Genomic DNA, 12,873 nt, shown 5'->3' on the forward strand with positions numbered 1-12,873 from the left:
CCAGGGGTGTGCAACTCGGATGATCTGATATCGTCACAACAATGTGGTTGATCCTGTTGTTCCAGGATCAACCACATTGTTGTGACGTTATTCTTTGGCACGCCAAGCCATTCGTGCATTTATGAAATTCCAATGTTGCAAGGACAATATCAATTCTGCTTAGCGTTTTTTGTTTTACGGTAGTTTTTCCCGAAGTCGCAAAAGTATGACGTCGCAACATTCTGATTGGTCACTTGCAATGTTGATCAACATTTGGAACAACATTTACTATGTTGATCTGGGAACAACACCAACACGACGATATCAGATCGTGCGTCCAACTCCAGGCCTCAAGGGCCGGTTTCGTGCAGGTTTTAGACGTGTCCTGGATCCAACACAGCTGAATTACTGGCTACATTGCCTCCTCAACATGTCTTGAAGTTCTCCAGAGGCCTGTGGTGAACTAATCATTTAATTCAGGTGTGTTGACCTACAGGACACTGGCCTGGAGTTGGACACCCCTGCGTTAGAACAAAAGAGGCTTTATTGAAAATGTAAGGAGCAGAAAGTACAGATAATTGCTTAAAAATATATGGAGTAAAAGTATTCAGAAAAAAACCCTCAATACTCAATTAAATTACAGATATTTTTAAAATTCTACTTAAGTACAGTAACGAATTATTTGCACTTCTGTATACTGTATATTTCCCACCCCTGTCCTTGTTGCTAGGATGCTGTCTTTTTCACAGCGTTGCTAGGAAACAACAAACTGAACCGAGTTTGTTTCCGGTTTACAGACCCGAGTTGAGGTTACTGTAACGGACGATTGGAGCTGGCTCTTTGGTGAGTTCTCGTTGTTTTAGCGGCAGTATGGAGATCGTTCATGTTTACTCGAAGCTCCGCAGCGAGTTCGGCCGTCAGTGTCTGTTTTCTGATCGGCCTGCTGAGCTGCTGCTGGATCTCCCCCCGGACCCGAGCCTGACCCTCAGCTTCATCCAGAAGAGCCCCCGGGACCAGGCGGTGCAGGCATGTTGGGAGACGTCAGAGCACCAGGTGAGCCTCATCCCAGCGACACATGACCTGCAGCCACACGCGTGGAAACCAGCTTTAGCTCATTTTTACCTACTGTCTCAAGTGCGTTTGATTTCCAAGCGAAGCCGTAACACTTAAAGTTTAATACATATAGTTTAATAATAAAAAGTTGATTTCAGAGGGAGCTGAGCTTTTGACTACTGGTGCTGTACAGCAGGTGAGAGCTTTGAACTCCTCCCGTACTTTATTATCCATGTTAAGTGGACTGGCATTCCTTCTACTCAGTTTGAACATTCAGAGCGCTTCCTGCTACAAGTGTCTGCCTCGCAGTCACGCATTCATGCAGCATGTTCATCTAAGCCTAAGCACTACTTTATAGCTATTCATGCACATTAAATAAAGGGCATGATCAATTCACTTACACACTCACTCTCCAGCGATGCATCGACTCGGGGTTCAAAATCTTGGAGTGACATAGAAAAATCACTATAATATTAGTGAAGATATGTTTTTCTTCACTTTTATCAAGTGCATTTGAGGGGGGGGGGTTGGAGCTATTTGTTAAAATGTTGCTTAATTTTTTGTTTTGTTTTTGTTGTTTGTCTTTGTAAGACAGTCAGGACGAACTGTAGGGTTGTTTTCTATAAGCAACAAGCATGCACTGAGGTGGGCCTTTGGATTGTTTTGTTTTGTTTTTTTACCAGCGCACGAGCAGCAGCAGGAAACAAAACTTTAAAGAAGTCACTTATTACTTCATTCCAAAAAGTTTGAATAGAGGTACAAGACCACAATATGTTACCGTGATCTGCCAGAACTTCCCAGTCCCAGTTTGTTATGTGGCCCCTTGGGAGAATTAATTTCCTGCCCCATCATAGACTGTGAGCACAATGCTGATGGTTTTCTCTCATTTTCTACTGCAGTGTTTCTTTGTAGGTTGTAAAAATGGAGATGTTCTATTTTCCTGAAAACATCTCAGGCTATTGATGAGTTTTAGAAATTATTTATTAATTGTGGACACTGTCAGATTATCCTTCTTTACACAGAGAAATGTGAATAGTCTAGAGTTATCTTGTTAGTATTGGGCTATTATGGAACAGTTGGAGTGCTCCAACCACTCTTGAGAATAACTAAAATGAGTGTTACGAGTGTGAGTCTGCAGTAACTGATCACATACACACATCTTGAACTGGATTGCCAGATGGGTTGAAATTATATACACAGTAAATGGACTGGTTCTTATATATGCAATATGTCTCATTCACAGATTCATAAAAGCACCTTTTATTTTATTTTTTTTAATCTAACATCTAAAGATGTTCACATGCAATGAACACATCAGAAAGCAATTCAGGGTTAAGTATCTTGCCCAAGAGATGCAGCCTGGAGTAGCCTGGGATTGAACAACCAATCTTCTGATTAGTGACCTGCTTTACCTACTGGGCAACAGTACACCATGTGAATTACCTGTCTGTGTGAAGCTCAGGTGTTACTTGTTGTTTTCAGGTGAACACAGAGCGCTTTGAGACCACAAGCTGTGGAATAAACCACATGGAGGGGGGATGGCCCAAAGACATCAATCCTGCTGAGATGGAACAAACGATCCGTGTAAGAAAGAAGGTGGAAAAGGACGAGAGCTTCATCAACAGTGTTCTGCAGCTGGGCAGCGTAAGTTTCAAATGAATCACAGCAGTCTACCGCAGTCTTACTATTATGCACGTTGGTTGGATGGATGTTTGGGTTGATGCATGTTGGTTGGGTAAATGAATGTTAGCGGGCCAGTTGCTGGCTTTATGGATGTTTAGGTTAATGCATGTTGGTTGGCTGGATCGATATTGAATGGATGCATGTTGTTTATGGATGTTGTGTAGCCCACTGTAACAAACAGATAAAAGTAGAAACCTTTTGTTGGAATTATTACTCAAGTGGTAAATGCATTTTGATGAAAAACCTTTAAACTCTAAAGCAAAACTCAATTTAAATAATTGTATAAAATTAAGTTATTGTTGTGTTTAAAACACTTTGTTTGTTGTTTATTAATTTTTGTTTAACAATTTTTATATTCTAATAATGTAATCGTGCCTAATAATGTAATTTAATTTTTAATCAATGAGACTTGTTGTCCCGCCTTTAACTTTTTCCTGTTCAGTTACACAGGCTGGGCGATATGTAAAAATTTTCCAACTATCATCAGTCCAGTAACTGATGATAGGCGATATATTCGCATAGGCACAGACTTTTTGTTAGGCAGAGCAAAGAAATCATGCACGGACTGATCTGCGCTTAACAACAAACTCCTCAACATACACTCAAATCAGTTGTCGGTTGAAAAACTTTTCCCACCGGATTGTTCAAATATTCTTCTCCTTCTAAACATTGCTGGAAATTCCTATTTGGCTTATGAGCGCCACTGGTGTTTGGACTTGGATTTATATCCACCTGTAATGTGATTGTCGTTTTTGTCCAAAGGACAGATTAGTGACAGGAAAGGGGCACTTCAGGGCGCCAATCACATTTCAGCTTGGGCCAGTGCCTCTGTGGCCCTACCCCTAGAACCGTCCCTGGGTCTAGAACATATTGAATTAAATTTTTTCCTGGGCATGGACCTTCTTCCCAGTTTTCCTTAATTGGGTCCAACACTTCCTGGGACTTCCTGTCAAACAGCAACTCAAAGGGAGAAAATCCTGTGGAGCCCTGGGGCAGTCTGTACAATCTGAACAACAGATGGTCTAACCTGGGATCCCAATTGCTTTCATCCTTGTGATTAAGCTTTCAAATAAGTCTTTTTCGTAAACTAATTCGTACAGGGATTTTTTTTTTTTTTTTATTGTGCGAGACATGGACAAAGTGCCCTTGTATGTCTTTCGGGATGCTGTCTCAGGAGATGAGTCTGAAACAGCGCTTGCGCCACACTCTGGCAGAAATGGTCAGTGCTTTGGGATATTGCATTGCATAATCCACCAGAACTAATACAAAGCAATACCCACATGAACTCTACTGAATAAATTTTTATCACTTGGTCAAAATCTGAGCGTAGAGTATCGTCATGGGACTTCTCTGGTGAAAATTCTTCTATGGAGCAAATTACAGGAACCGGCAAAATCAGTAAAGGCCCAGTTGTTTCCTCCTTCCAATGGTCAGTGTTGGATGACCTCATGTCACCACTGAGCGCAGCACAGACATCATGCACCAATCTGTTCCCAAAATCAAGGTGTGCCTTACGCAGAAGCCTTTCGCAGCCTTTAGTGTATATATTTTGCCCCTTTGTTTAATTTCCACTGGTCTTTGGCCAGTGTTATAGAAAGTTTGAGGCCCACGTACCGATATCAGTGGACCCACTCCGCTGTTCCTGCCGGGAGCCCCTTCACAAATTGTTGCAGTACAAGGAGGTTCGCAGCTCTCGTCTCCTGGTCCCAGCTTGCTACTAAAGTAGGTGGGGCATGATTAGAAAATGACTGCCAGCCATGCTGGCCAGTCTTCCCCAGAACTGTCCCTTGAACCCACAGCCTCACCCCTGGATTTTGCCTTGCACAGCAGAAGAGTACATAACAGACTGTGACATTTGGGATTTGATTAGTTGAATGTCTGTGTATGATGATAGTGACAAACCAATAAACCGATCAGTGAGTGTTTCTGGCTCATTCTGTGATCTCATTCTAATGGTATGATGTTGTCCAGGTCATGGAGCACTGCATCAGACAGAACAATGCTGTGGACATCTATCAGGAGTGTTTCGAGGATGAGGAGGTGGTGGAGGAAATTCAGGAGCCACCATCAGCCAAGACCGTCAATATCTTCAGGTATAGCTGACACAAGGGTTACATTTTCACTCTAGTGACTGATTCCAATAAGAGAAGTAATAAAAATGAATGACAGTCATATTTTTTTATGAAAATCATAATATTTCATAACTCAGTAACAATCAATAATCACATGCCCAAAACTCGTGAAAATATGGTGATGGAAAAGGCTGGTGAATAGGATGTTTGAAATAGAAATTAAAATGATGGAATAATAATTCATAATGGTGGGCCACCTGTTCAGGTGTGTGTGTGTGTGTGTGTGTCCTTATTTTCAACGTCATGCTGCTCTGTTGTATGTTAATTGCCCCTTGGGGATAAATAAAGTCTCACTGATTCTGATTTATTTGTGTTTGTTTAATTCAAAAAAGGAAAATCATAATCAAAGTCATTGGTAAAGGTTTGGGCCACCTCTATTTTAAATGGCTTTATTGGTGGAGCAGGGAAGAGCCCCCAGCTCGGGGTTGGCACCGTGAGTCAGAGAGAATTTAATCTTTGCCCACATTGGCTGATGTGTGAAGACACACCTGACTCTCTTGGGGGGTCCTTGATCCGATACAATCACCTCGTGTTGTGGTGGAGCGTGTGTAAGTCTGACTTTGATTCTGATTTTCCAAACACAAATAAAACAATGCTTTCAGCGGTGCATGCAGCCTCCAGCTCCCCCCTTCCTCAGAGCTCTCTATTGTTCCAAAAATGCCCTTTTTATTGTGATATAACACACACACACACACACACACACACACACACACACACACACACACACACACACACACACACACACACACACACAGCCCCCCAATAAACTGTTGTCTAAATAGGTGGCCCTGTTTTGTCAAAAGCTAAACCTTTTTGTTTAAAATGACAACAGCCCACCATTATGAAATATTATTCCGTAACTTTAATTTCTATCTCAAACATCCTATTCATCAGCCTTTTCCATCGCCATATTTTCATGATCAGATTTTTGGGCATATCATAATTGATTATTCCTGAGTGATCAGATGTCATAATTATGATTTTCATAAAAATTATGACTGTCATTAACTTTGCTACTTCTCTTATTATGTCCTCAGTTATAAATCACTGGATTGACATAAGGTACATAATATCCCTCCTGATGTGCCATCTTGCAGTGTCTGGGGTATCTGGGGAAGTAGCTGAAAACTAAATGAATCTTAACTAAAAGAGAAAAAAGACAAAACCTAGAAGATAATTGCTAAACAAATGTCAAAAATGTGAAAGGAAATACACTCCTCTCCACAGAGCATGAGTAAATCATCAAAACATATACAGCCACCACACTGCAAAGGGACGCTAACACTGGAGCTTTCGTAAACACAAAGTTTCATTTCATCTATATGCTGATGATTGCCAGCTTTATTTTCCTTTCAGTCATTCTGACAGCTCCCCAATTAGACTCCTGCTTGATTGCCTTCGTGATGTTAAGTTATGGATGGCTCAAAACTTTTTAAATTTTAATGAACGTAAAACGAAAGCAATTCTGTTTGGCCCGAATCGTTCCTCTGATATCCCTGATGTTGACCTTGCTGCTCTGACCCCTCACCTGAAAAGCTCAATTACCAATCTTGGGTTAAAAATCGACTCTTCACTTACCTTTGATGGTCACGTGAATGGGGTGGTGAAATCGTCATTCTATCAACTCAGGCGTCTGTCGAAGGTTAAACCTTTTCTTTCAAGGCGTGACTTGGAGACTGTTATCCATGCTTTTATAACCTCACACTTGGATTATTGCAACTCCCTTTTAATAGGGGCTGGACTGGGCACTCTGACACATCTGCAACTAGTACAGAATGCTGCAGCACGGTTTTTATCTGGTAAAAGGAAATTTGAGCACATTACTCTGGTTCTGGCCTCCCTGCACTGGCTTCCAATTGAATTTAGGTCAGCTGAGCAGCTGTTGCTCTCAGTCCCCAAATCACGGCTGAAACTGTGAGGAGACCGAGCGTTCTCTATCGTGGCTGGTAAGCTTTGGAATAATCTTCCTCTTCACATTAGACAATCGACATCAGTGCTGGTTTTTAAATCCAGATTGAAAACGCATTTTTATTCACTGGCTTTTGACTCAGTGGTTGACTGACTTGTATTTACTTATATTTTATTGTTTTCGCTATGTTTATTATTTTATCGTATTTATTATTCTTGTGGTATCTATTATGTTTCTATTATTCAGCCTTGTGTGTTTTTAAAGTGCTATATAAATAAACGATGATGATGATGAGCTCTGCTGTCTCAGCCTAAATGCAGAGGACAAACAGCTGCACACAAAGCAGGAGAGAGATCAAAAACATGCACTGGGTCAAAATCACAGCATGTCATGCTAGGCCTATAACCCACACACATCTTGTCTGATCCTTGGCCAATCAGCAGTCCGGTTGGTAATTGTTGTACTTTCTGTGTCCTCAGAGATCCTAATGAGATCAAACGTACTGTCACCAGCCTGTCCTGGCAACCTGATGGGGGCAGGAAGCTGGCGGTCGCCTACTCATGCCTTGAGTTCCAGAAATCATCCAAAGACATAAGCCTAGACTCCTACATCTGGGACATTGGTGGGTCAGAGAGGCCACAGATTGACTTAACACCACATCAGGATCAATATGTTCACTGCACAATGTTTTCTGTTTCAGAAAACCCGAACAGACCAGAGATGATGCTGAAGCCAACGTCTCCACTTGTCTGTCTGGACTACAACCCCAAAGACTCCCACACTCTGGTGGGGGGAAGCTATAACGGACAGATTGGTGGGTTCGGGTCTACACATAGTCAGAGAGGTGAGCTTCTCTCTGTTACCAGGTTTATTTACCTACACGTGTGTTTTGTTTAGCGTTCTGGGATACCCGGAAAGGGAATCAGCCAGTGGAGTTTTCTTCTTTGGAGCACAGCCACAGAGACCCAGTGTACAAGATAATATGGCTGCAGTCCAAGACTGGAACCGATGCCTTCTCTGCCTCCACCGATGGACAGGTAGACTGATAGATGGTTTGGCACACCCTTTGAAACCCTTTAAAATAACCATTTATCTGTCTGTCTGTCAGGTTTTGTGGTGGGATGTCCGCAAGCTAGCTGAGCCCACAGAGTGTCTAGTCCTGGACCCAAGCCGGGAGGGGAACCTGGACCAAGCTTTAGGGGCTACATCTCTGGAGTTTGAGCCCACCATGGTGAGAGCTGTTTCCGTTTTAAGTATTTAACAGTTCTCTACTAATGTGGCTAAACTTCATCATTCTTACTGAATGCATTTGGTTCTGTTTGGTAAGCTCCAACAGTGGACTTGTGAGTATCCCCACTGCTGCCTGCTGCCTTTCACACTGGATATCTTCATTCTGGTAGTTTGGTTTCAGTGATGGAGCTATGTGTAGGGTGATCCTAGTTACATCCAGTCCAGATCACTCCACTTCCTGCACCATGATAACATTTAAAATGATGTGAGGAATCCTATTATCATTTAAACAAAGAGGAAGATCTGTTCGCTGATTATAGAAAATATTCTGATACGTAGATAGTTGCATCCATTCAGGGTTGGACAGTGGGATGTGTTCACTCTGTAGATAGTTACCAATTCAAAGTTGAACTTCGAAGCAGACTAAAGTCATGAGTAAAAACAGCTGAAGCCAGAATGGCTGTACAGCAGACAGTTTACAGCAGTGAGGTAGATCAAATTTACCTGAACACTCACTCCTTTTGTATAGTCAGTTTCACTTTCTTATTCTGGACAAAATCCCAGAGTACAGAAGAACAGGCAGTAGAAACAGCTTGGGTTCAGCAGCATCACTCTGTAGAACAAACCACAGCTTTGATAGCCTACATGATGCTGTGTGGAGCTTCAGTGTGGTGTGTTATGTTCATCTGCTGTCTGTGTTTATTTGGAAACTATACATGTGAGGATTGGTACCTAATCTACTACAGACCAAATCTAAAGGTCTGCAGTAGATGGGTTTCTTTCAGGATTTTCTTTGTTCAGTCATGAACTGCCAATATAGATAAACTTGCAATTCAGTTTCAATTATATAGAGCCAAAGCACAACAACTGTTGCCTTAAGGCGCTTCCTTGAAGATTGTGGGCCAACATGGTTTAATTTTTCTTCAACTCAGACTCAGAGATATTCCAAATCATTCTTTTTAATTGCTCAGTTAAGAAATCTTTAGTAGAATCTGCTACTGTAGGAAAATGTTTTGTAGCACTGTGCTGTCATACTTTTATTAGCTCAGTTCAATTCAGCTTTATTTCTATGGAGCTAATTCACAACATTTGATTTTAACCAACCTGCTGTATAGTGTTGGATACATTATGGCACAGAGACACTCCAGGAAATCTACGTGGCATTTCTGCTGCAGGAAACATGGTGGTGGAAATATAACTCCCAATACTAAAACCTCTTTAAATAATTACTTTGAGAAAGTAGATGATAAGCTCCTGAAAGAGGAACTGTGATGGACAGCTCAGCGTCAGATAGGCTGGTTTGAACATGTGCAGAGGAGGGAGAGTGAAAAATCTGGACAAAGGATGAAGAAGGTGGAGCTGCCAGGCAGGAGGAAAATAGAAAGATCTCAGAGGAGGTTCATGGATGTAGTGATTGAGAACATGCACAGGGTTGGTGTGACAGACAAGGACGCTGGGATAGGAGGAGATGGAGGCAGGTGACCTGCCGTGGAGACCCCTAAAGGGTGCAGCTGGAAGAAGAATAGTAGGCAAACTTTTCAGAATTTTTAAAACCATATTTGCCTGGTGACTTCAAACATGCAGGATTTATGTCCTGGTGACCATTTAAATAAAAGTTCATTTCAATAATGCCCAAATAGTTGCCCAGAGCAATAAAGAGTTGTCTGTGGAGTTGCGAGAGCTGCTTCTTTAAGACAGTGTATAGCATGAGGCTCATTGTTGTCTCACAATGTTTTGTCCTAAAGTGAGCCTCCCAGGATCATGACTTCACCAGCTTTAGGTGTTTCAGTCTCTGTCATTGATGTCTCTGCAGCCAACTAAGTTCATGGTGGGGACGGAGCAGGGCCTGGTCATCTCCTGTAACAGGAAGGCGAAGACCCCAGCTGAGAAGATTGTCTGTACATACGACAGCCACCACGGACCCATCTACGCCCTGCAGAGAAACCCTTTCTTCCCCAAAAACTTCCTCACTGTCGGGGACTGGACTGCTCGCATTTGGTCTGAGGACATCAAAGAGTCATCCATCATGTGTACCAAGTAGGAATCAGTGATGGCAAACCTCTGATAATAATTCAAAACAAACTTCCCCAAAAGTTGATTCTGTTCATCTGGACGTAGTTTTCAGTGGGAGAAATGTTTCGTCACTTGGCTGTCACAATGATGCCATAAAGTTTCACAAAATAATATGCAACAAAGCATTAATGCAACATTGATGCATTGTTGCTCTTTGATCTTTTCTTATGACCTCCAGGTCTTCCTTCCAGATGGTCAACCTGCTCAGACTCAGCTATATCTTTCTCTTTGTCTCTTTGATACACAGGTATCAGATGTCGTACCTGACAGATGCCTGCTGGAGTCCAGTCAGACCCTCTGTCTTCTTCACAGTGAAGATGGATGGCGTGCTGGATGTGTGGGACATCCTGTTCAAACAGAGCGACCCCACGCTGAGTCTGAAGGTGCTCCGACGTGTCCTACAGCTGGCTGATGTTGCCGTTTCTTGCTGTTTCTGATGTTAATGTGTGTTTTGGGCTCCAGGTGTGTGACAACTCTCTGTACAGCCTCAGTGTTCAGGACAACGGGCGCTTGGTGGCCTGTGGCTCTCAGCTGGGTGAGGCTACGCTGCTGGAGATCTGCTCTGGGCTGTCGAACCTGCAGAAGAATGAAAAGAGTCTGCTGGCTGCTGTAAGGAGACACAATGACAAACTGAGCTGAGGTCTTCTGACTGCATGATGAGCAGCTGTGTTTCTCAACACTTCTGCAGATGTTTGAGCGGGAGTCTAAACGCGAGAAGATCCTGGAGGCACGGCAGAGGGAGGTGCGTCTAAAGGAGAGGAGTCGCTCGGAGCAGAGCAGAGAAGAGGAGGCGGGCCGTGAGGAGGGAGAGGAGGACCCCAAGCAACTGATTGCCAGAGCTGAAAGTGATTTCTACAGCCTGGTGGAGGCAGAGGTGAAGAGGAGGGAGAAGAAGGATGAGGTGATGAAGGTTAGGAGGAAGAAGAAGAGTTTTTCATTTGGTTCCTTTAACTCTGTTCTGACTGCTTTTTGGTCATTTATTTTCCAGGAAAAAGATATATGTGAAGAGAAAGATGTGAAAGATGAAGAACAAAGAGGAACATCAGAATGAAGGAAAACGGGAGACCACTAGGGGGACGTAAGGAAGATGGCAGCATAAGCTTGCAGCTCCCGGTCAAAAGTCGAAAGAGAACCAGAATTCGAATATTTCCACCGCTAAACCGTGTAATAAATGCCATGGAAGGTGGAAGAAGGTCAAAAAGACAAAGAATGAAGGAAAACACATTCCTTTTTTAAAGTTAGCAGCTGTTTTCAAGCAGATTCTGTCACCGTTTTACATTTAGTTCAGTAAATGGTGATCTGTTTAATGAGCACTTTGTGTGTGTTGGACTGTTTTATACCAGTATTGATAATATTTTGTCTGTCTTCTGTGTTAATGGGTTGTCTAAATTTCCATGAAATGAAGTCTCAGATTTTAAATAATTAACTTAGTGGTGCTGTTGAAGCTTATCAGAGTGAGAACAGTCCACATGTAGTCATGAAAACCATCTCATACCCAGTGCTGTGGACACCCTGAGACTTGGATATGTGTCAGCTTTGGCAGGTGGAGAATCATCATGTTGTTTACAAGTTCTGATCCTATACGCAACTTCCTGCAGATCATTATAACATTCAGTCTTTTTATATCTGACTGCACTTCGTTTCTTTTTTTTTTTTTTCCAACTTTTATTTAACTTTTTTCCACAACAAATACAAGACTGGTTCACATCCAAAATAATAACACTACACAGCACTAGAATATTATATAATTATGTCACCGTAATCCAGGAGAGGCAAAAAAAAAAAAAAAAAAAATGGCAGCAACGGTAAAAGAGAAACATGATCTATTTCTGAAAAACAGCACGAACTTCGGCCTCAGTTTCTTTAATATATGGTCAATGTGTGACTTAAAGAAAAGATTGGAATCAAAAGTCAAAAGCTTTTTATAGATCAATAAAAAGAGCTGGCTTCATAGACGTCATTGAAAAGTTTTAGGGAAGCAGTTACAGTACTGTGGAGGAGATAAAATACTATTTTCATCCAGATAACTTTTAAGTTAATTATTTACCAGCCTGTCAAGAACCTTAGCTAAGATAGGGAGTTTGAAATTTTACCTGCAATTATTAACTATTGAAGAATTACCACCTTTCAGTAGGGTAAGTTTGGTAAGATCCAACAGTGGACTTGTGAGTATCCCCACTGCTGCCTTTCACACTGGATATCTTCATTCTGGTAGTTTGGTTTCAGTGATGGAGCTATGTGTAGGGTGATCCTAGTTACATCCAGTCCGGATCACTCCACTTCCTGCACCATGATAACATTTAAAATGATGTGAGGAATCCTATTATCATTTAAACAAAGAGGAAGATCTGTTCGCTGATTATAGAAAATGTTCTGATACAAAACAGCTGAAGCCAGAATGGCTGTACAGCAGACAGTTTACAGCAGTGAGGTGGATCAAGTTTACCTGAACACTCACTCCTTTTGTATAGTCAGTTTCACTTTCTTATTCTGGACAAAATCCCAGAGTACCGGGAGGAGCCCCCCGAGTAGACCTGGGACACGCTGGAGAAATGAAACCTATTGGCTGGCGTAGGAACAACTCAACATTTCCGTAGATAAGTTGGAGGAGGCAGTGACAAAGAGGTCACGTCCTTCCTGCTGCTGCCCCTGTGACCCGAATTCAGATAAGCAGAAGAAAATAGCCCGATGTTTTATTGTTTTGTTATTTTAAATTTGAACTTTTATTGACCTTGTTGTCATGAATTTTTCAAACAGCATGCATCATTCACAATGCATGGCACAATAATGGATTGCATTTATACAGCGCTTTTC

At 42.0% G+C, this 12,873-nt stretch overlaps 1 protein-coding gene across 3 annotated transcripts; it reads left to right on the forward strand.

Moving 5' to 3' along the window:
• Window positions 1-419: 419 nt before the first annotated feature.
• On the forward strand, window positions 420-11,372 carry dnai2b (dynein, axonemal, intermediate chain 2b). 3 transcript variants are annotated; one of them, XM_005948796.2, is made up of 13 exons: window positions 420-533; window positions 777-1,032; window positions 2,515-2,676; window positions 4,687-4,808; window positions 7,236-7,378; window positions 7,457-7,570; window positions 7,654-7,793; window positions 7,865-7,987; window positions 9,800-10,023; window positions 10,307-10,442; window positions 10,522-10,668; window positions 10,748-10,969; window positions 11,048-11,372. In XM_005948796.2, exons 2-13 carry the CDS (start codon window positions 850-852, stop codon window positions 11,108-11,110), a joined length of 1,779 nt encoding a protein of 592 aa, XP_005948858.1. In that variant the 5' UTR covers window positions 420-533; window positions 777-849; the 3' UTR covers window positions 11,111-11,372. The 3 variants fall into 3 exon arrangements, with proteins under 3 accessions (XP_005948858.1, XP_042070807.1, XP_005948859.1); XM_042214873.1 differs by lacking the exon at window positions 420-533 and having other exon boundaries at window positions 567-1,032; XM_005948797.2 differs by lacking the exon at window positions 420-533 and having other exon boundaries at window positions 567-1,032; window positions 10,748-10,960.
• The last annotated feature ends 1,501 nt before the right edge of the window (window positions 11,373-12,873 follow it).

Source organism: Haplochromis burtoni, unplaced genomic scaffold (genome assembly GCF_018398535.1).
Source record: "Haplochromis burtoni strain Fernald_Lab_line unplaced genomic scaffold, NCSU_Asbu1 Contig_620, whole genome shotgun sequence".
In the NCBI taxonomy this organism is placed as follows: Eukaryota; Metazoa; Chordata; class Actinopteri; order Cichliformes; family Cichlidae; genus Haplochromis; species Haplochromis burtoni.